Raw genomic sequence first — 20,193 nt, 5'->3', positions numbered from 1 at the left:
GGCGGCGGCGGCGGCGGCGGCGGCGGCGCGCGCTGCGGGCAGTGAGTGTGGAGGCGCGGACGCGCGGCGGAGCTGGAACTGCTGCAGCTGCTGCCGCCGCCGGAGGAACCTTGATCCCCGTGCTCCGGACATCCCGGGCCTCGCCATGGTGAGTGAGGCTGGGGGGTCGCCGAGGCTGCGGGCTCTGAGGCGGGCTTAACGGGGCAGGACCCCTGAGGGGGCGACAGAGCCCAGAGTGGGGGGCGTCCGGGCCCGGCGAGAGCCTCGGGACCCTTTTCTACCCGCGTTGTCGGGGGCCGTTGAACCCAGAGCGGGACGTCTGGATCCCCAAAGGTTTCCAGAAGCGACTTTAGCACCAAATGGGATGTTTAAGTCCACAAATGGGTATCTGAGCCCCGAAAGAGAACATTTGAACCCCGGATGGAGGATCGGGACCCTCAGTGGGACCCCTCAAAAGGATTTTGGACCCAGGATGGGGCGCTGGGTTTCAGGATGGAGGTGTTTGGACCCCAGGGGACGAAATAAGAAAGATGGGCTGGGGAGGGGAGCTATTCAGGCCCTGATGAAGGCGTTTGGTCCTGAGAGGATGCAGGGAACGGGGGAAGAAGGGAGGCTGGGCTGCTCCTGGATGGGGTGGTGGAGGGTAGCTGGGCCCGGGCGGGGAGGGGCGATCCCTGGGCTCCTGTGGAGCAGAGGAGAGGGTCAGGGGTGGGCGGTCACTTCTACAGATGAGACTCCCGAGGGTGGGGGAGGGTGGTCTCCAAAGCCCAGCACTGCAGAGGAGGAGGAGGGTGAGGTGCAAGCTTATGGGAGGAAGAGCCTGGGGTGGGTGGCAGCGGAGATTAGAAGATGCTCTTGAAGGCTTCCGGGACGTAGAAGGATTGGGGTCGTGGAGGTGGTGAAAAGGGATGGTGAGAGTGGGGCTCGCCAGTAGTCGGGGGACAGGGACCCTTGGGGTTAATTTGGAAGTAGCTAGAAAAGGTTCCGAGGTTACTAGTGGGTTAAGACTGTTGCTCTAGAAAGACAGAATTTTTTTAATGGGGTAGGAGTGTCGTGTTTGGGTCCGAGAGAAGATGGATTTCCAAGGTGAGGGGTTGGGGAGGACTTGGGCTTGGGTGGTTGGGAGGTGAGGTGGAAGGAGAAAATGAACGGCAGTCAGGGTGGGCCTAGGTTTGGGGGTGGATGTGGGTAGCACCCTGCCAGTCTCCAGGGACAGGCCAGGACAAAGACGGCTCAGTGTGGATTGGGAGTGGGCTGCAGGGGCCGGAGGAAGCTTTTCTACCGTCCTCCTTCCCCAGGAAGAACGCGGCTGGGTGGAAGGCACAGGGCAGTGGGAGCAGTTGGGCGGAGCTGTTCAGGCCCCTATTGCGCACTGAAGCCTCATGAAATGGGGATGGGAGATCAAAGTTTGGGGTGCCTCGAATGAGCCAGCTTTTTCAAACCTAGAAGCGTCACTCCGTCGCTGCCCTTTTCAGGCCAAGAGCACTGCCTTTTCCCAATAGGAGCGCCGGTTTTCTCATGATCCCCAGCCCCACGCACCATGCTGCACCTCCTCACTTGTGCCAAATGACAGTGCAGTACAGTGTGGCGTCGGTGACAATCAGATGCCTATTCCCGTACCCTCGGGGTGGGGGCTGCAGAGCTTGATCAGAGAGTGCCTCTGGGGAGACCCCTTGATCGGCCTGAGGGCCACTTGTTCCATTCAGGACCCTCACTGAGCGTGTCTGTTAATTCACAGTTAGGGCTTTGAGAGAAAACCAGCAGACTAGTTCTTTCCTACTCCCTGCCACCCACAACACCCACAGCCCCCCCAGGCTGAGCCTGGGAACCGTGTGCAGCCATCCTCCCTGGCAAGGCTGGGGAGAACAGGCAGCCGCTGCTGTGTATCAGATCTCATACTTGCTGACACAGACCTGATGGCTCCTCTTGCCGCTACCCCATTTTCCCCCAGCAGAACCTGGCTAAAGGGTCCCTGAAGCACTAGCAGGCCCCCTACCTCCAGAATAGGACCCGAGCTTTGGCCACAACTAGTTTCTCTTTCCGTTTGTAATCAGCAAGGTAGAGGTGGGACAAGTCACTGTTAACTGGCCTTGGACTTTGGCCTGAGCTCTGTGGCTCCTCCTTGGCCCGGGTGAGGGGCCCTGGCCTTGGTTTCTGATCTCATCTAACACTGCTCTCTGGCATTGGCTGGGGGCTGGGGCAAGGCAGAGAAATCATACCCTCTTCCCTCCCCCACCTCATGGTTTTTTTTCTTGTCCAGCCCCTTGCTGGAGCCTAAGATGAGTGATAAGGAAGCAGGAGACCAGCTGAGTTATTTTGGAAACAGTTTTTGTTGAAAGTTTAGTCTTCAGGTCTAGAAAGGGAAGAAACCTTGAGCGAGGATCAATGATCTCTTAGGCGGTCGGTTTTCTGGGCAGCAACCTTGCTTGAGATATGTACCTTTCCTTGACCAAGCAGGGAAGTGGGTCTCCAACATGGGAGGGAGAGCGTCTGACAGGCCCTCCATGCAGAGCCACGCCTATTTGCAGCAACCCTGTGACAGAACTGAACATGGCAGTGCCTCATCTGCATCTTCCAGTCTTTTGGTGGAGACTGGCAAACGGTGGCCTTCAGAGCTGCTCGGGGCAGTCTGCAGCCTGTCACAGCCTCTTCGCCCCCACCCCCAGCCCCTTACAGTGCTGGCCAAAGGTCTGGGGAGCTGGACTTCTGGCAGGGCGGAGCAGTGGGCTGGGAAGGCCCTGACCTGGCTCGCTTTTTCCATTCTAGGCCAGGGGAAAGAATGAAAAGCAGATGGGATGGCAGCCACTTCCCCACATTGCTGCCCTCCTCTCTGTTCTTTCCCTGACCCTCCCCGGGCATTGCCTGGTCTCGGTAACCAGAAGCCCATCCTCCCTTCTCACTTTCCCTAAGCCTCTTCCTCAGGTGTCAGGACCTAAGGGATGGCTCCAGGCTTTTTTGCCCATGGTGGGAGGTGGGGGGGGCAGGTGGAGCAAGGTGCTCATGGGTCTGGGGCTGCCAGGTTGGCATTTAGAAGACCAACCATCCTGTCTTTTTTGAAGGCAATGCAGAAGAATCTTCATTTGACCTCCCCACCTCCCCTTTACACTTTGGACTTTTCCAGAATGTGCATGTGTGCTGTTTTCCTTCTCTACCTTCCTCTTTCCCCCTCCCTTCCTCTTTCCCCCTCCCTCAGCCCTCTCCCCTCTGCGATCATCACTTTGATTACCCCTCCCATTCTGCCTATTTGGGGCTTGCAAATTCTTCTTCCCTTAGGTTTTTTTTTTTTTCTAACTTTTTTAGATCAGTGATTGTTAATATTTGGGATGGGGATGGGGGTAGGGGAGGCAGGCGGTGGTTTGTTCCTAGCCTCTGGAACCTCTCCGTAGAATACTGCAAATTCACATAATAGTCTGCTTCTATTTCTGAGGCTCTCAGACTCAAGACTAGAACATGCTATAGACTTACAGCCCCTTTCCCTGATTGTGAAAGGAAGGGGAACAGACCCACCGTGGTCCCGGGATAGTGGTGCCTTCTTAACAGCATCAACAAAAACCAGGGAAAATTTGTCTTTTGGCTGCTAAAGCTAAATGTGGGGATTCAGCCTCCCCGATCCCCCATCCCCGCTCCTGCCCCGTATGGTCACTATGCCTGGCTGATGCCCAGCACACCAGTGCAGGAGAAGCCAGTCCCTGCATCTCCTCCCCACCCCCAAACCCCGCATGCAGCAAGGGCTGCCTGCCACCCATTGGCCAGTCCCCAGAGTGCCCAAGCTGGAAAGGGTTAGAAACTGCAGTGCAAGCCGACTTCAGTCCTCTGCTGCTGCCCACTGCAGCCCTCTCCCTGACGTTTGTCCCTCCTGCCCAAAAGAAACAAAACAGAATGGCCCTGTGCCCTCACTGTGCTCAGGGGGTGGAGCGCCTGCTTCCAGCCTGACCAGAGTTCTTTAGGTGCTTGAGCAACTCGGGCCGCAAGTTAGGAGAATTTTTGCCACTCGGGTCGACTCTACCTGAGCCAACCGCCTTCAAATAGGTGACACAGAAACTAGCAGAGATAGCCCCAGACATCGTCCCTCTGCCCTACCCAAGGACTGGCCTGCTTCAGTTTGGAGCCTTCTAGAGCTTCTTGATGAGGCCTCCAGGGCAATCGTTCCCTTCACTCGGCCTCTGGGGCTCCCACTGATGAAATGCAAACCTGTGCCGGGCCTCGCCAGCGCTGCTGGTTTGGGGCTGGGGCAGGCTTTTCTCCCGCCCCTGTGGCTCCCACATGCTGAGGTGAGATTGGAAGCCCGTGGGTCTGGGCAGCTTCATCGGGCCCTGCATCCAGCAGGCCTGAGTGTCCAGCCCACCCTGGTACCCAGCTTTCTGAGTCACCAGACTTTATCATCAGGCGCTGGCTCTGCCTCTGACCCTGACTCTGGCGTGCTCCTCCCTGGCCCGGCGGGAATGCCATGTGGAGCCGGCCTCACTGGGGCCGGGGGCCTGGGCTGAGTGAGGAAGATGCGTCCGTGCTGTCCCGCCTGGTGACTGACTTTCCCCTTCATGCTTTTGCAGGCTGACCAGCTGACTGAGGAGCAGATCGCAGGTGAGTCTGCTGTCCCCTCATCTTAGCTCAGGAAAGCCAACACATCCCCACCCAAATCTTAGTCACTGAGGAGTGACATCTGATGGGTGAACCTATGTATCCCTTGTGTCACCTAACACTATGCCTTGTGCCTAGAATGCTGATAAATGTGTGTAAGAGCACACTAGTGCCCCAGTGACACCAAGCCCCATGGCCCTGAGACAGGCCTTTACCACACACCAAAGGCTGTGTTCCTCTCCTGGGCCTGGGTCATCTAGGGGCTTGATATCAGTGGCTGCAGGATGAACCCAACTCTCTCCCAGCTTCAGCCAGGTTGGCTTAGAAGGTGAGCTCCCTACCTCCCTATAGGGCCTGCAGAGCTCCTGTCCCACTTTAGGAGCCGCCTAGGAGCTGGCTCGTCACTCCCACCTCTGCACTTGCCTGCGCTTTGCACTTCTTTTCGCATGTGCCTGCGCCTGCCTGTTCTGCTGGCAGAAGTGCCTCCCCAGCGCTTTGCATGGGCAGCTCCTTCCCATCCCTTGGCTCAGATGTCCCCTTGGGGAGGCCTTCCCTGACCCCCATCTCAAGTACACAGCCTTCCTTTACTCTCCTTCACATCACTTTATTTTCTTCATAACCTTTCTCACTGTCTGAAATTATTTTCTTATGTCTTCACCTGTTGTATCTCCTGTTACTAGATGTGAGTTCCATTGAGTTTGGGACTTGGTTTTGTTGGTCCCTGCTATAGCCTTAATGCCTGCCTAGAACATAATAGGTCCTCTGCAAACTTGCTGGCTAAACAAACAATCATCTCTCTCTCAGCAAGCTAGAAGAAATCCCTGGATCCCATCTAATTCATTTTTCTAACCCCTCCAAAACCCCAGAAGGGTCAGCTACAGGAACTATTGTATAATTATGGATCCGTGCCTGCCTACCCACCCATACTGAGCTGCCTGAGGACAGAGAGCAACTCTTGGTTTATCTCCATAGCCAGGGGCCAGCACGCAATAGACCAGAGGAGCGATCCAGAGAGTGGGCCTCTGCTCCCCACCAGCTACCCAGCCCCCAGCTCTGCTGTCAGGTTCAACCCGCTGTGTAACAAGTACCAAAGGCCCAGCTTCTGCAGTGGGAGGAGGCAGGAACAGACTTGCCTTCTCTCCTTTCTCCCCACAACCCCCCTCACAGAGTCACCTTTGCAGCTTCAAAATTTTGGCCCTGGGTGGCTATGGAGACCCCTGAGGAAAGCCAGAGGATGGCCTGGTTTAGTGATCATGAGCTCAGGGTGCCCCCATGACCCACTCCCTGCCCACCCCAAGAACAACAAGGCCTCAGCACAGGGAGGTGCCAGCCTCCCTGGAGACTCTTGCCGCGTCCCCAGGGCCCAGAGGCTTGGGGCCACAGCTGCCCAGCTGTGCATGTCCCTCCCAACGCACCGGCCACCCATCTCCCAACTCTGGCCTTGTGCAACATAAACGGTCTGCTTTTCACCCTGTCCCCATTAGCAAACTGTCCACCGCCTCACCCCAGCCCACACCCTCTGGGAATAGGCTGCCAGACATCTGTTTTTTGAGGGCTTGGGGGTAGAGGAGCACCAGGTGCCAAAATGGGCCCAGTAGGAGGGCAAGAGCCATGTGCTTCTCTCCCTGCCCCTGATGCGGCCCCAGCTGTGGCCTTCCCACTAGGCACTGCTAGCTCCTCATCCTCCTGGCTTGGCAGCCGTCCCCTCGCTTTCCATCCCCCACCCACCCCACGCACCGTCCGTCAGCCATGTTCTGCTGCCGACCACCCCCACGCTCACCACACGCAGTGGCTCAGCTCCTTTGGAAGCTGGTAGCACCCACGGCAGGGAACAGGGCTGCCAGTCAGAAGGGAGTGGATGCCTGCATTTCCTCTTCAGGCCGGCCAGAGGCATTCTGCAGCCTCCCCTCCTCGTCCCAGCCAACCAACCCTGGCTAACACACTCAGATGAAGAATCCTTTCGGCTTTCATTCACTCCATGACTTTGGTCCATTTCATCATTTGAGGGAGAAGCCAAAGCCAGGGACCAAACAAATGTAGAATCATCTAAGGACAGCTGTCAGACCATTTTTCCCCACTGTCTTCACTGGCTGGCCAGAAAAATAGCTTTACCTGGCACAGTGTTGATGTTCAATAACTTGAATGAAGGTTGGAAGGGCTTTGCCCTGACACTGAGGAGAGAGAGCTGGTTGCATGGGACTTGAAGTCTGTCTCAGTTTCTTTAGGTGGGACTGACGTCCTTGGCCTTCCTCCAGGGAAGGCGTCCAGCATCCAGAGCTAAGGATTCTCCTGTGGGCCTTGTGACCTCTGACTCCTTCCCCTTCTTCCCTCAGAGTTCAAGGAGGCCTTCTCCCTCTTTGACAAGGATGGAGATGGCACTATCACCACCAAGGAGTTGGGGACAGTGATGAGATCCCTGGGACAGAACCCCACTGAAGCAGAGCTGCAGGATATGATCAATGAGGTGGATGCAGATGGTGAGCCCCACAGAGCGCGTGGGCAGCCCCACTTCTGGTCACCCCGAGTGACTGCAGGGAGCCTCCCTCAGGGTGATGGATGAGCCCGTGTCTCTCAGGGCCCAGGGTCATCTTCCAGGGCCCAGGCCAAGAGCATTCTCCATCCTTTCCCCACCTTCCAGGGAACGGGACCATTGACTTCCCGGAGTTCCTGACCATGATGGCCAGAAAGATGAAGGACACAGACAGTGAGGAGGAGATCCGAGAGGCGTTCCGTGTCTTTGACAAGGTAAGCAGCCCTCTCCAGGGGCGGCCCTGAGACTGACGCCAGCCTTCAGGCAGACAGGCGGAACTGGAGCCACGGAGCTACCACTTCCAGGAGGCCCGGGTCCCGGTGCCAGCCTCACTGCCAACCTGCTCTGCCACCTCAGGCAGCCTCCCTCACTGTGCTCACTGCCAAGGGATGGTGATGACAGCCACCCCTCTCACTGCCTCTCTCCCCGCCGGGGGAAGTGCCCAGTGAAAGGCTTTATCCCCAACCCCCAGGATGGGAACGGCTACATCAGCGCCGCAGAGCTGCGTCACGTAATGACGAACCTGGGGGAGAAGCTGACCGATGAGGAGGTGGATGAGATGATCAGAGAGGCTGACATCGATGGAGATGGCCAGGTCAATTATGAAGGTGAGTCAAGGCCAGGCTTGATCTCTGGAACAAGAAGAGGATCGCAGCTTCAGGAACAAGCCCCCAGATCCCTCTTGTTGCGGAGGGCTGCTCGCCACTCAGCCTGCCCGCCTGACCTCCTCTCTCTCTGCTTCACTCCACAGAGTTTGTACAGATGATGACTGCAAAGTGAAGGCCCCCCGGGCAGCTGGCGATGCCCGTTCTCTTGATCTCTCTCTTCTCGCGCGCGCACTCTCTCTTCAACACTCCCCTGCGTACCCCGGTTCTAGCAAACACCAATTGATTGACTGAGAATCTGATAAAGCAACAAAAGATTTGTCCCAAGCTGCATGATTGCTCTTTCTCCTTCTTCCCTGAGTCTCTCTCCATGCCCCTCATCTCTTCCTTTTGCCCTCGCCTCTTCCATCCATGTCTTCCAAGGCCTGATGCATTCATAAGATGAAGCCCTCCCCAGATCCCCTTGGGGAGCCTCTGCCCACCTCCAGCCCAGGTGGCTCTCCTCCATTTTGGTTTGTTTCCTCTTGTTTGTTATCTTATTTTGGGTGCTGGGGTGGCTGCCAGCCCTGTCCTGGGACCTGCTGGGAGGGAGAAGAGGCCCTCCCCCAGGCAGAAGAGCATGCCCTTTGCCGTTGCATGCAACCAGCCCTGTGATTCTGTGTGCAGATCCCAGCAGCCTGTTGGGGCAGGGGTGCCAAGAGAGGCATTCCAGAAGGACTGAGGGGGCGTTGAGGAATTGTGGCGTTGACTGGATGTGGCCCAGGAGGGGGTCGAGGGGGCCGACTCACAGAAGGGGACTGACAGTGGGCAACACTCACATCCCACTGGCTGCTGTTCTGAAACCAACTAATTGGCTTTCTGAGGTTTGGCTGGGTGGGGACTGCTCGTTCGGCCACTCTGCAAATTGGACTTGCCCGCGTTCCTGAAGCGCTCTCGAGCTGTTCTGTAAATACCTGGTGCTAACATCCCATGCCGCCCCCTCCTCACAATGCACCCACCGCCCTGAGGGCCCGTCCTAGGAATGGATGTGGGGATGGTCGCTTTGTAATGTGCTGGTTCTTTTTTTTTCTTTCCCCTCTATGGCCCTTAAGACTTTCATTTTGTTCAGAACCATGCTGGGCTAGCTAAAGGGTGGGGAGAGGGAAAATGGGCCCCACCACGCTCTCAAGAGAACGCACCTGCAATAAATATTGTCGGCCAGCTGCCCAGGGGACAGCAGCTACAGCAGCCTCTGCGTCCTGGTCCGCCAGCACCTCCCGCTTCTCCGTGGTGACTTGGTGCCGCTTCCTCACATCTGTGCTCTGTGCCCTCTTCCCTGCCTCTCCCCTCGCCCACCTGCCTGCCCCCATACTCCCCCAGCGGAGAGCATGATCCGTGCCCTTGCTTCTGACTTTCGCCTCTGGGACAAGTAAGTCAATGTGGGCAGTTCAGTCGTCTGGGTTTTTTTCCCTTTTCTGTTCATTTCATCTGGCTCCCCCCACCACCTCCTCCCCCCCCGCCCCCGACCCCGCCCTGCCCCACCCCCTGCTTCCCCTCACTGCCCAGGTCGATCAAGTGGCTTTTCCTGGGACCTGCCCAGCTTTGAGAATCTCTTCTCATCCACCCTCTGGCACCCAGCCACTGAGGGAAGGAGGGACGGGGCATAGTGGGAGACCCAGCCAAGAGCTGAGGGTAAGGGCAGGTAGGCGTGAGGCTGTGGACATTTTCGGAATGTTTTGGTTTTGTTTTTTTTAAACCGGGCAATATTGTGTTCAGTTCAAGCTGTGAAGAAAAATATATATCAATGTTTTCCAATAAAATACAGTGACTACCTGACTTGGCTCCTCCCCTCCTGTCTCAGTTTCTGGCCTGCCCGCTCCAACACACACACACACACACACACACACACACACACACACCCCAACCCCCACACTGACTCCTTTCACCCAGAGGTGGAAGAGCCTCTCCTCCAAGCTGGCTCTGAAGCTGTGTCCGGTCAGTGCAGCCCAGTGGACGCCTCTGAACCACAGTTCTGATCCCAGCTAGATTGCAGGGTCGTCAAGGGCAGGGTCCTGTCCTAGAGATAGTCGCGCAAATGGACTGAAAGGCAGGGACTGAGAAGCTCCATCTGAGGCAGGCCCATCACGCCACAGGAGCACACAGAGAAGGGGTCAGCCCAGTCAGGTGGCAGGACTGAGCTGAGACCTACCTGAAAGATGGGGCAGTCCCCTAGCTGGGTAGGGGAAGGAAGGGCGTTCCAGTTGCGGGGGACAACGTGTATGGAAGCCCTGAGGCAAGAGGAGCCCGGACACCAAGGAACTGAAGGAAATCCAGCGAGGCTGGGTGAGAGCCCTGAGCAGCTTGGAGCCCAGCCGGGTGAAGAGAGGAAGGCAGGGGCAGGCCCTGCAGTGGGTGAGCCTCTTGATGGTTTGGGGAGAGGGGTGGCATTCACTGCTTTAGTCTCACAGGCAGCCAAAACATTCCAAGTTTGGATCTACAGTGGTGAGAAAGGCATGGTCCTGAGCTCACAGGGAGGGCATGGGACTCTGTTGGTTTGAAGATCTGAAACAAAAAGCCCAAAACAACTGCAAACCACACAAGGCAGAGTACAAACCACTATGTGGCAGAGAGATGAGGCCAAATTACAAACCACAGAAAGCTCAACTTCCTCGTGGCAAGTGGGGATGTGAGGAAGAAGCTGCCTCAACAGTGCCCGGTGGCACATGCCTGTAATCCTCCTACTTTGGGAGGCTGAGGCAGGAGGATTACTTGATGCCAAGAGTTTAAGACCAGCCTGGGCAACAAAGCAAGACCCTCCCATTCCAGTGGGGCTATAGTGGAGGGATGGGTCAGAATCCTCAGGGGCTTTTCTCATTCTCCCTCGGGGGAACGGGGAATGAGAGGTTAATAAGCATTGTCTTTAACTTCTGAGCTTCTCACACAACCACAGGAGCTGGGCAAGGGTGGAGCAGAGACAGAAGTCAGTGGAATAAAAAGAGGTCCTTCCACTCATCTGCACTTGGCCTCAGAGGGCAGGGGAAGCCTGGCCCAACCCCAGGGCCTTCCCTGTGGCAGAGAGATGAGGCCTTAGCTGGGTTTTCCTGGTGCATCCCAGTCACCGGAGCCAGTGGCGAGGGTGGCGACATGGGGAGTGGCAGGCCATTTTCCAGAGTCCCAGCTTTCTGGGCCCCGTTTTCCTGCCACCTGGTTGTGGCTTGGCATTTGGTGGTGCAGTAAAGACGGTAGAGTGTAGTGGATAACTTGGGGTCTGAGCACAAGCACCTGCCTTAGCATTCCAGTTCTAGCACTTACCTGCCTTGTAGCCTTGGGCAGATGCCTTAGAGTTTCTGGACCTCAATGACCCTGTCCACAAAATGGGGGTATAATGGTACCTGCCTCCTGAGCTGAGCTGAGGATTGGATGAGCCTACAGGAAGGAGGGGGGGTGTGCAGTGCTCAGGAAGTGTTTGGTGAGCACCTGCTGCCATTGGCTGGGTGCTTCCTGCTTCACGGGCTGCCTTTGAAGCTCTGCATCCAGGAGCTCATCGGAGCCTTAAAGCAACCACTTGGGCTGGATGCTATTAGTTCCCATTTTGCTGACCAGGAAACTGAGGCCCAGAGAAGTGAAGTCACTACTGCAAGGTTGTGAAGTCACTACTGCAAGGTTATGAAGTAGGAAGTGACACAGCCAGAATCTGAACCAGACCTGACCCTGAGGAGTCCAAGCACCCAGCAGCTGGGCTTTAGGGTAAATGGTAGTTTAAAAACAGACTTCAGGCAGGCCAGAGCCAGAGCCAGAGCCAGTGGGGAGGCCAGGCTGAGGCTGGTGTCCCAGTGGTGGGGTCTGAAATTGGAGCTGCCCCCTTAGCAGTCAGGGTACCTGGGGAAAATTCTGGTCTAGTGGTTGAGTCAAAGATGGGCTGTGGTTTCCCACAGGACTGGGCTCAAATCCCAGGTTGAGACTCACTCAGAAGAGTGAGTCTTTGTGCTCACTAAGTCCCAAAGGGCCACCTCTGCCACCTGAATAACCTTGGAGCAGTGATTTAATTTCTCTTGGCCTCCATTTACAAGTCTGCAAAATGGCAAATGATAATAATCTGTAAAGGAAGATGATACAAATATCCACCAACTTGGGTTGTGCCAAACTTTTTTTTTTGAGACGGAGTCTCACTCTTGTCTCCCAGGCTGGAGTGCTGTGGCATGATCTCGATTCACTGCAACCTCCGCCTCCCAGGTTCAAGTGATTCTCCTGCCTCAGCCTCCCAAGTAGCTGGGATTACAGGTGTCTGCCACCACGCCTGGCTAATTTTTTTATTTTTGTAGAGACAGGTTTTCACCACGTTGGCCAGGCTGGTCTCGAACTCCTGACCTCAGGTGATCCACCCGCCTTTGCCTCCCAAAGCTCTGGGATTACAGGTGTGAGCCAACACGCTTGGCTTTTTTCTTTTTTCTTTTTGAAATGGAGTCTCACTGTGTCGCCCAGGCTGGAGTGCCGTGCTGCAATCTCAGCTCAGTGCAACCTCCACCTCCTGGGTTCAAGTGATTCTCCTGCCTCAGACTACCCAGTAGCTGGGATTACAGGTACCTGCCACCACTCCTGGCTAATTTTTGTATTTTTATGTTTTGTATTTTTAATTTTTAAAAATTATTTATTTATTTATTTATTTTGAGACGGAGTCTCACACTGTTGCCTGGGCTGGAGTGCAATGGTGAGATCTTGGCTCACTGCAACCTCCGCCTCCCAGGTTCAACTGATTCTCCTGCCTCAGCCTCCTGCGCAGCTGGGATTACAGGCACCCGCCACCACACCCGGCTAATTTTTTGTGTTTTTAGTAGAGACGGGGTTTCACTATGTTGGCCAGGCTGGTCTCAAACTCCTGACCTCGTGATCTGCCCGCCTCAGCCTCCCAAAGTGCTGAGATTATAGGCGTGAGCCACCGCGCCCAGCCTGTATTTTTATTTTTTATTGTATTTTATTTTTTGAAATGGAGTTTGGCTCTTGTTGCCCAGGCTGTAGTGCAATGGCACAATCTCAGCTCACTGCAACCTCCGCCTCCCAGGTTCAAGCGATTCTCCTGCCTCAGCCTCCCGAGTAGCTGGGATTACAGGCGCCTGCCACCACACCCGGCTAATTTTTGTATTTTGGTAGAGAAGGGGTTTCACCATGTTGGCCAGGCTGGTCTCTAATTCCTGACCTCAAATGACCTCCGCCTGCCTCAACCTCCCAAAGTGCTGGGAAGCCAAACTCTCCCTTTCTGCCTCCCCCCGCCCCCGCCACCCCGCCCCCCGCCTAGGCTGGAGGGCAGTGGCGCCATCTCGGCTCACTGCAACCTCCGCCTCCCAGGTTCAAGCAATTCTCCTGCCTCAGCCTCCTGAATAGCTGGGATCACAGGCGCGTGCCACCACGCCCCACTAATTTCTTTTGTATTTTAGTAGAGACGGGGTTTCATCGTGTTGCCTAGGCTGGTCTCAAACTCCTGGGCTCAAGCAATCCGCCCGCCTCGACCTCCCAAGGTACTAGGATTACAGGCGTGAGCCACCGCGCCCGGCCATGCCAGACTTTATAGACGTCATTTCACTTAGTTGAAATCCATCCATACCCAGGCTGGATGGACTCATACTAAAACGCAGCACCCGCTCAAGGTGTGCGGACCCTGCCCAGGCATGCCGGCAGGAGTCACTAGAGAAATCTGGCAGTGGAGGAGTGGAGGCCGGGCAGGTGAAGCCTCTTGCATCACACCACACTTCCTGGAAGCAGCTGAGCCGGGTCTCAAAGCCCAGCTCACTCGGATCCCAACGCCCACGCCTTCTCCCACCGCATCCCGGTGCCCATGCTTCTCAGCTGCCTATCAGTAGTTTCCCCCTTGGGCCCTACTTTTACTCCCAGACAGGCTACATTATTAAATAATCATGACTTCCCTTCCAATTTTTTATTATTCAAAGACCAATAGACCGCACTCAGCTTCTAATGGCCCCTGGGCAAGCACTGAGGGGAGCCGGCTCCAGCCCAAAGAAGAGAAATGCCTGGACCGGGAGTCATTTCCAGTTCAGCCTCGCAGGTCTACTAGACCAGCTCAAAACCTGTCCTGAGAAAGTGACTAGAGAAGGGGACATACCAGGGATGCCCAACCAGGGCCGCCTGAGGGCTCCCAAGGATCCCCTCATTTCCCAGAGGGTGGCTCTGGGGCCACTCCTGAGTGTCACTCCCAGTGTGACCAGCAGGTGGGGCAATGACCACGGAAGACCCTGAAGAGCTGCAACTCCCAGGCCCAGCCCACGGCATAAGTGTGTGTGCGCCGGTGTTTAAGTCCCATTTGTGGGTCAGGCCGGGTGCTAGGGAGATGGGAATGAATAAAAAGAAAGAAATCGTAAAATGAATCAAGTCCCCTTGAGTCCCCCGTTCCCAGCACATCACTTCCTGAGCCCCACTCCACACTAGGGCAGCCGCCTAGAGCAGTCACCCTCTGTGTCTGCTGGTTTGAGCCAACTGCAGATCAAAAATACTCAAAACACACAGGGTGCGGTGGCTCAAGCCTATAATCCCAGCACTTTGGGAGGCTGAGGTAGGTGGATCACCTGAGGTCAGGAGTTTGAGACCAGCCTGGCCAACATGATGAAACCCCATCTCTACTAAAAATACAAAAATTAGCCAGGTAAGCTGGGAGCGGTGGCTCACGCTTCTAATCCCAGCACTTTGGGAGGCCAAGGCAGGTAGATTATTTGAGGTCAGGAGTTCGAGACCAGCCTGGCCAACATACTGAAACCCCGTGTCTACTAAAAATACAAAAATTAGCCGGGCAGTAGTGGTGCGCATCTGTAGTCCCAGCTACTCAGGAGGCTGAGGCAGCAGAATCGCTTGAACCCAGAGGGCAGAGGTTGGAGCGACCTGAGATCCAGCCACTGCACGCCAGTCTGGGCAACAGTGAGACCTTGTCTGCCCCCCAAAAAATTAGCCAGGTGTGGTGGTGGGCTCCTGTAATCCCAGCCAGTCGAGAGGCTAAGGCTCAAGAATTGCTTGAACCAGAGAGGTGGAGGTTGCAGTGAGCCGAGATTGTGCCACTGCACACTTGGGTGACATAGCAAGACTCTGTCTCAAAAAACAAAACGAAAAAAAGACACAATAAAATATACAAATTTTAAAACAATACAGTATAATTATTTACATAGCATTTGCATTGAATCAGGTATTATAGGTAATCTAGAGATGAGTCAAGGTATAAAGGAGGACGTATGTAAGTTATATGCAAATATGACACCACTGTATATAAGGAACTTGAGCATCCACAGATTTTGGTATCCCAGGAGGGTCCTGAAACCAATCCCCCTAGGATACCGAGGGATGACTCTCTATATTTTCACAGATCCTTGCACTGTGCCCTCTTAGTACAGCTTGTGATTTTGTATCTTAGCTGCTTATTATAAAACTTTTTTTTTTTTTTGAGACGGAGTCTCACTCTGTCACCCAGGCTGGAGTGCAGTGGCGTGATCTTGGCTCACTGCAAGCTCCACCTCCCCGGTTCATGCCATTCTCCTGACTACAGGTGCCCACCACCACGCCCGGCTAATTTTTTTGTATTTTTAGTAGAGACAGGGTTTCACTGTGTTAGCCAGGATAGTCTCAATCTCCTGACCTCGTGATCCACCCACCTCAGCCTCCCAAAGTGCTGGGATTACAGGAGGGAGCCACCACGCCCAGCCAAAACATTTTTTTTTAGACAGAGTCTTGCTCTGTCGCCCAGGCTGGAGTGCAGTGGCATGATCTCGGCTCACTGTAGCATCAACCTTCCGGACCCAAGCAAGCCTCCCAACTCCGCCTTCCAAGTCGCTGGGACTATAGGCACAGACCACCACGCCCAGCAATTTTTGTATTTTCTGTAGCGAAGAGGTTTCACCATATCACCCAGGCTGCTCTTGAACTCCTGGGTTCAAGCGATCCACCTGCCTCAGCCTCCCAAAATTCTGGGATTACAGGTGCGAGCCACTGCGCCCGACCTTTATAACACATTTTTATGTGATTATTCAATCACCCAAGTGGATTGTGAACGAGGTAGGGCCAAGGCTATGTCAGTCACCACTATATTCCCAGTGGGCATGAGGCAGCCTCGGGTCCAGACCAGAGCAACTCAAGGGAATGTATGTTGAGTTAATGAATATACAGGAGGCTGAAGAAGGGAGGCATTAGATGCCCCAAGTTGGAGGTGTAAGCACGACAGAAACGCTTTTTTTTTTTTTTTTTAGACGAAGTCTCACTCTGTCTCCCAGGCTGGAGTGCAGTGGCGTGATCTCGGCTCACTGCAACCTCTGCCTCCCAGGTTCAAGCAATTCTCCTGCCTCAGCCTCCCAAGTAGCTGGGAATGCAGGTGCCTGCCACCATGCCCAGCTAATTTTTGTATTTTTAGTAGAGATGGGATTTCACCATATTGGCCAGGTTGGTCTCAAACTCCTGACCTTGTTATCTGCCTGCATCAGCCTCCTAATGTGCTGGGATTACAGGCGTGAGCCACCGCACCTGGCCAGAAACCCTTCTCTTAACTTGGTTCACTTTCTTCTTTTTTTTTTTTTTTTTGAGACGGAGTCTCGCTCTGTCGCCCAGGCTGGAGTGCAGTGGCACAATCTCGGCTCACTGCAAGCTCCGCCTCCCGGGTTCACACCATTCTCCTGCCTCAGCCTCCCGAGTAGCTGGGACTACAGGTGCCCACCACTACGCCAGGCTAATTTTTTTGTATTTTTAGTAGAGACGGGATTTCACTGTGTTAGCCAGGATGGTCTCGATCTCCTGACCTCGTGATCTGCCCTTCTCAGCCTCCCAAAGTGCTGGGATTACAGGCGTGAGCCACCGCGCCCGGCTTGGTTCACTTTCTGCTAAACCTCAGGTCCCTGCTCAGCCATCCCCTCCTCCCAGAAGCCCTCTTGCCTAGACACCCTTCCACCCTGCTTCATGCCCATTCTGAGGACAGGGCTGTCTCCCCCACCGAACTGAGCTACGGGAGGGCAGGGCCAGGTCTATTTCTATCACTGCCATGTCACCAGCATCACAGGGACAAGCCCTGACATGCAGTAGTCCCTCAACAAGACCCTGCAGAGCGGGTGAGCAGACACACGTCCTTGCCATGGCAGGCTGCGGCCAGTGCCATCGTGCAGCCGAAAAAGTGCTGAGGGTCCGTCGAGGGAGGAGTGTTTGCATCTTCGAGGAGGGAAAATGTAAGAAAGAATTTGATGGGCAAGGGTGTTCTTGACGGATGGAAAAGGGAAAAAACAGTTCCAGGAAGAGTGAGCTCAATAAGCAAAGATGCGGGGGCCCAAAATGTCACCGCCTCTTTGGGGAAACCGCAGCCATCTGATGCGGTCTCAGCCAAGGCCTGCAGGGGAGCGGGAGCGCCGGGGCTGGTCAGGAGCCTCCAGGTGGCGTCTGAGCCCTGGGAGCTTTCCAAGGCTGGCAGTGACTGCCAGATAGAGCTCTCTGGACAGGACCCGGGCAGCTGGCAGAGAGGATGAACTTGGGCAGTCAGAGGCCAGGATCCCAGCTAGGAGGAGTTTCCAAATCACCCCCGAGGGGCAAAGGGTGGATAGGGGGCATTGTCTGAAAACCTCTGGCCTGTTAGACAGTGTAGACACCCAGGTCAGAGGTGGGGTGAGGGGAGTGGCTCTGCAATAAACAGTGAGATGTGAAGCCCTGGGAGGGTAAGAGCCCATAGAACCCCAGCTTCTACGTTGCATCCTCACTTCCTCTTAATCCTCATCTGAAAAACGGGAATGAGAGCAGCACCCACCGCAGGCAAGGATGCTGTGATTCCAATGCTCAGCTCAGCCTGGTACGTAGTGAGCCCTCAGAGGCCAGATGGGCAGAACTGACCCACCTTCGGGGGTGACACAGAGAGAGGAGGTGAGCACCCTTCAATGCCCTTCTCCAGAACCCCCTATCCCTTCCTCACCATCCTATGTTGGGGGTAGGAGGGTTGGCCAAGGTTTGGCCAGGCTTGGTGACAAAAGCAGGTTCCAATCTGATGTTTGTCAACCTGTTGTGTTTTTGCTTTTAACAAGTGGCTTTTTTTTTTTTTTCTTTGAGGCAGAGGCTTGCTCTGTCACCCAGACTGGAGTAAACATCTCGGCTCACTGCAACCTCCGCCTCCCAGGTTCAAGCAATTCTCGTGCCTCAGCCTCCCGAGTACCTGGGACTACATGTGTGCACCACCACACCTGGCTAATTTTTTTTTTTTTTTTTTTTGAGACTGGAGTCTCGCTCTGTCACCCAGGCTGGAGTGCAGTGGCGCAATCTCGGCTCACTGCAAGCTCCGCCTCCCGGGTTCACGCCATTCTCCTGCCTCAGCCTCTCCGAGTAGCTGGGACTACAGGCGCCCGCCACCACGCCCGGCTAATTTTTTGTATTTTTAGTAGAGACGGGGTTTCACCGTGGTCTCGATCTCCTGACCTCGGGATCCACCCGCCTCGGCCTCCCAAAGTGCTGGGATTACAAGCGTGAGCCACCGCGCCCGGCCACACCTGGCTAATTTTTGTATTTTTAGTTGAGATGGGGTTTCACCATGTTGGCCATGCTAGTCTCAAACTCCTGACCTCAGGTGATCCTCCTGCCTCGGCCTCCCAGAGTGTTGGGATTACAGGTGTGAGCCACCATGACAGGCCAGCACCCAGCTAATTTTTTTCGTTATTATTATTTGTAGAAACGGGGTCTTGATATGTTGCCCAGGCTGGTCTTGAACTCCTGGGCTCAGGGGATCCTCCCGCCTCAGCCTCCCAAAATGCATGGATTACAGATGGGAATCACCTTGCCCTACCTACTTACTTTATTTTTTTAATCGCAGTAAGATACACATAACATAAAAGTTGCTATTTTAACCATTCAAAGTTACAATTCAGTGGCATTTAGTGCATTCACACTGTTGAGCAACCCTCACTACTATCCAATTCCGGAATATTTTCATCACCCCAAAGGGGAACCCCAAGCTCATTCATGGGTGACGTTGACCTGTTTTTAACTCTCCCAGACACCCCTTGTTCTGCTTTATTGTGATTTGAAACATGGTTACCTGGGGGGTGGGGGCGGGGTGGGGGGATGTCAAAACACCCGAGCCAGAGCCGGGAGGTGCTTTGCTTTTAAAATGTATCTGTCCAAATAACAATAGCAACAGCTACAGCAATGGCAATCATAGTGACATTTCTTATGGGCTTTATTCCAAGCCCTGAGCTAACTTGCTTTTCAGAGGGAATTGCTTAATCCCCAAAGCCGCCCTGTAAGCTAAGTGCTAGATTATAATCAAAAGGAAACAGAGGTGTCCCGGAGTGGATAGACAGGCCTGCTCTACACCCACGCACACTCGCTGTGTGAGCCGGGACAGGTGGATTATCATCTCTGGACCTGGACTCCATCCTCTGTAGAGAGGATTTATTGCTGGGCTCAGAGGCTCCCGCTTGTAACCCAAGCATTTTGGGAGGCTGAGGTGGGAGGATCACTTGAGGTCAGGAGTTTGAGACCAGCCTGGCCAACGTGACAAAACCCCGTCTCTACTAAAAATACAAAAAATTTAGCCAGAGGTGGTGGCGCAGGCCTGTAATCCCAGCTACTCGGGAGGCTGAAGCAGGGGAATCACTTGAACCCAGGAGGCGGAGTTTGCAGTGAGCCAAGATGGTGCCATTGCACTCCAGCCTGGGAGACAGAGCGAGATTCCGTCTCAAAAAAGAAAGAAAGAAAGAAAGGATTTATAATAGGTTGCCCTGTGGATGGAGTGGGAGGAAGCACTGCCTACCCCTTGAGGAGTTGGCTGCTGTTGTCCTCATGGGAGGCTAAGGCCTCACGTACCGCACCTCTCCCCAAGTGTGGATTTTTTGTTTTAACACAGAGGGAGAGTAGGAAAGGGGAACTGGGACTGGCAGTGCAGTGGGGCTGGGTGGGGGGAGTTCCCACTCACCCTCCCCCACCCTAAACGCCTACTCACTTCCTTCCATGCTCGTCAGCTCACTCCTGAGCACCCTCCATCCTGGGCCTCTCTGAGGGCAGGGAGTGGTCATGAGAAGCCGGTGGGGATGGCAGGCTGGAAATCACCCCGGCAGAGCCCAGGGTGGAGCAGAGGCTTGTCTGTGTCTTAACACCAGGCAATCAGCACTGCTGAATTTCGGGGGAAGGTTGAGGGTTTTTTGGGTTTTGTTTTTGAGACAGAGTGTCACTCCGCCACCCAGTGGCACAATCTCAGCTCACTGCAGCCTTAACCTCCCACGCTCAGGTGACCCTCTTGTCTCAACCTTCCTAGGAGCTGGGACTACAGGTGTGCACCACCACGCCCAGCTAATTTTTAAAATTTTTTTTGTAGAGACAAGTTCTTGATATACTGCCTGGGCTGGTCTCAAACTCCTGGGCTCAAGTGATCCTCCCACCTGAACCTCCCAAAGTGCTGGGATTACAGGCATGTGCTATGGTGCCCAGCCAAGTATCTGTTGAATGAATGAATGAATGAACGAATGAATGAATGAATTAATGAAATATTGGTGA

At 54.7% G+C, this 20,193-nt stretch overlaps 1 protein-coding gene across 1 annotated transcript; it reads left to right on the top strand.

Annotated features, from left to right (window-relative positions):
* The first annotated feature begins 6 nt into the window (after positions 1-6).
* On the top strand, positions 7-8,040 carry CALM3 (calmodulin 3). The gene is made up of 6 exons (XM_032169381.2): positions 7-148; positions 4,551-4,581; positions 6,912-7,055; positions 7,217-7,323; positions 7,581-7,716; positions 7,860-8,040. Exons 1-6 carry the CDS (start codon positions 146-148, stop codon positions 7,886-7,888), a joined length of 450 nt encoding a protein of 149 aa, XP_032025272.1. The 5' UTR covers positions 7-145; the 3' UTR covers positions 7,889-8,040.
* The last annotated feature ends 12,153 nt before the right edge of the window (positions 8,041-20,193 follow it).

The sequence above is a fragment of the Hylobates moloch genome, unplaced genomic scaffold, assembly GCF_009828535.3.
Source record: "Hylobates moloch isolate HMO894 unplaced genomic scaffold, HMol_V3 SCAFFOLD_12, whole genome shotgun sequence".
In the NCBI taxonomy this organism is placed as follows: Eukaryota; Metazoa; Chordata; class Mammalia; order Primates; family Hylobatidae; genus Hylobates; species Hylobates moloch.
The sequence above is the reverse complement of the archived record's forward strand: the minus strand, read 5'-3'. Positions and strand labels throughout refer to the sequence as shown.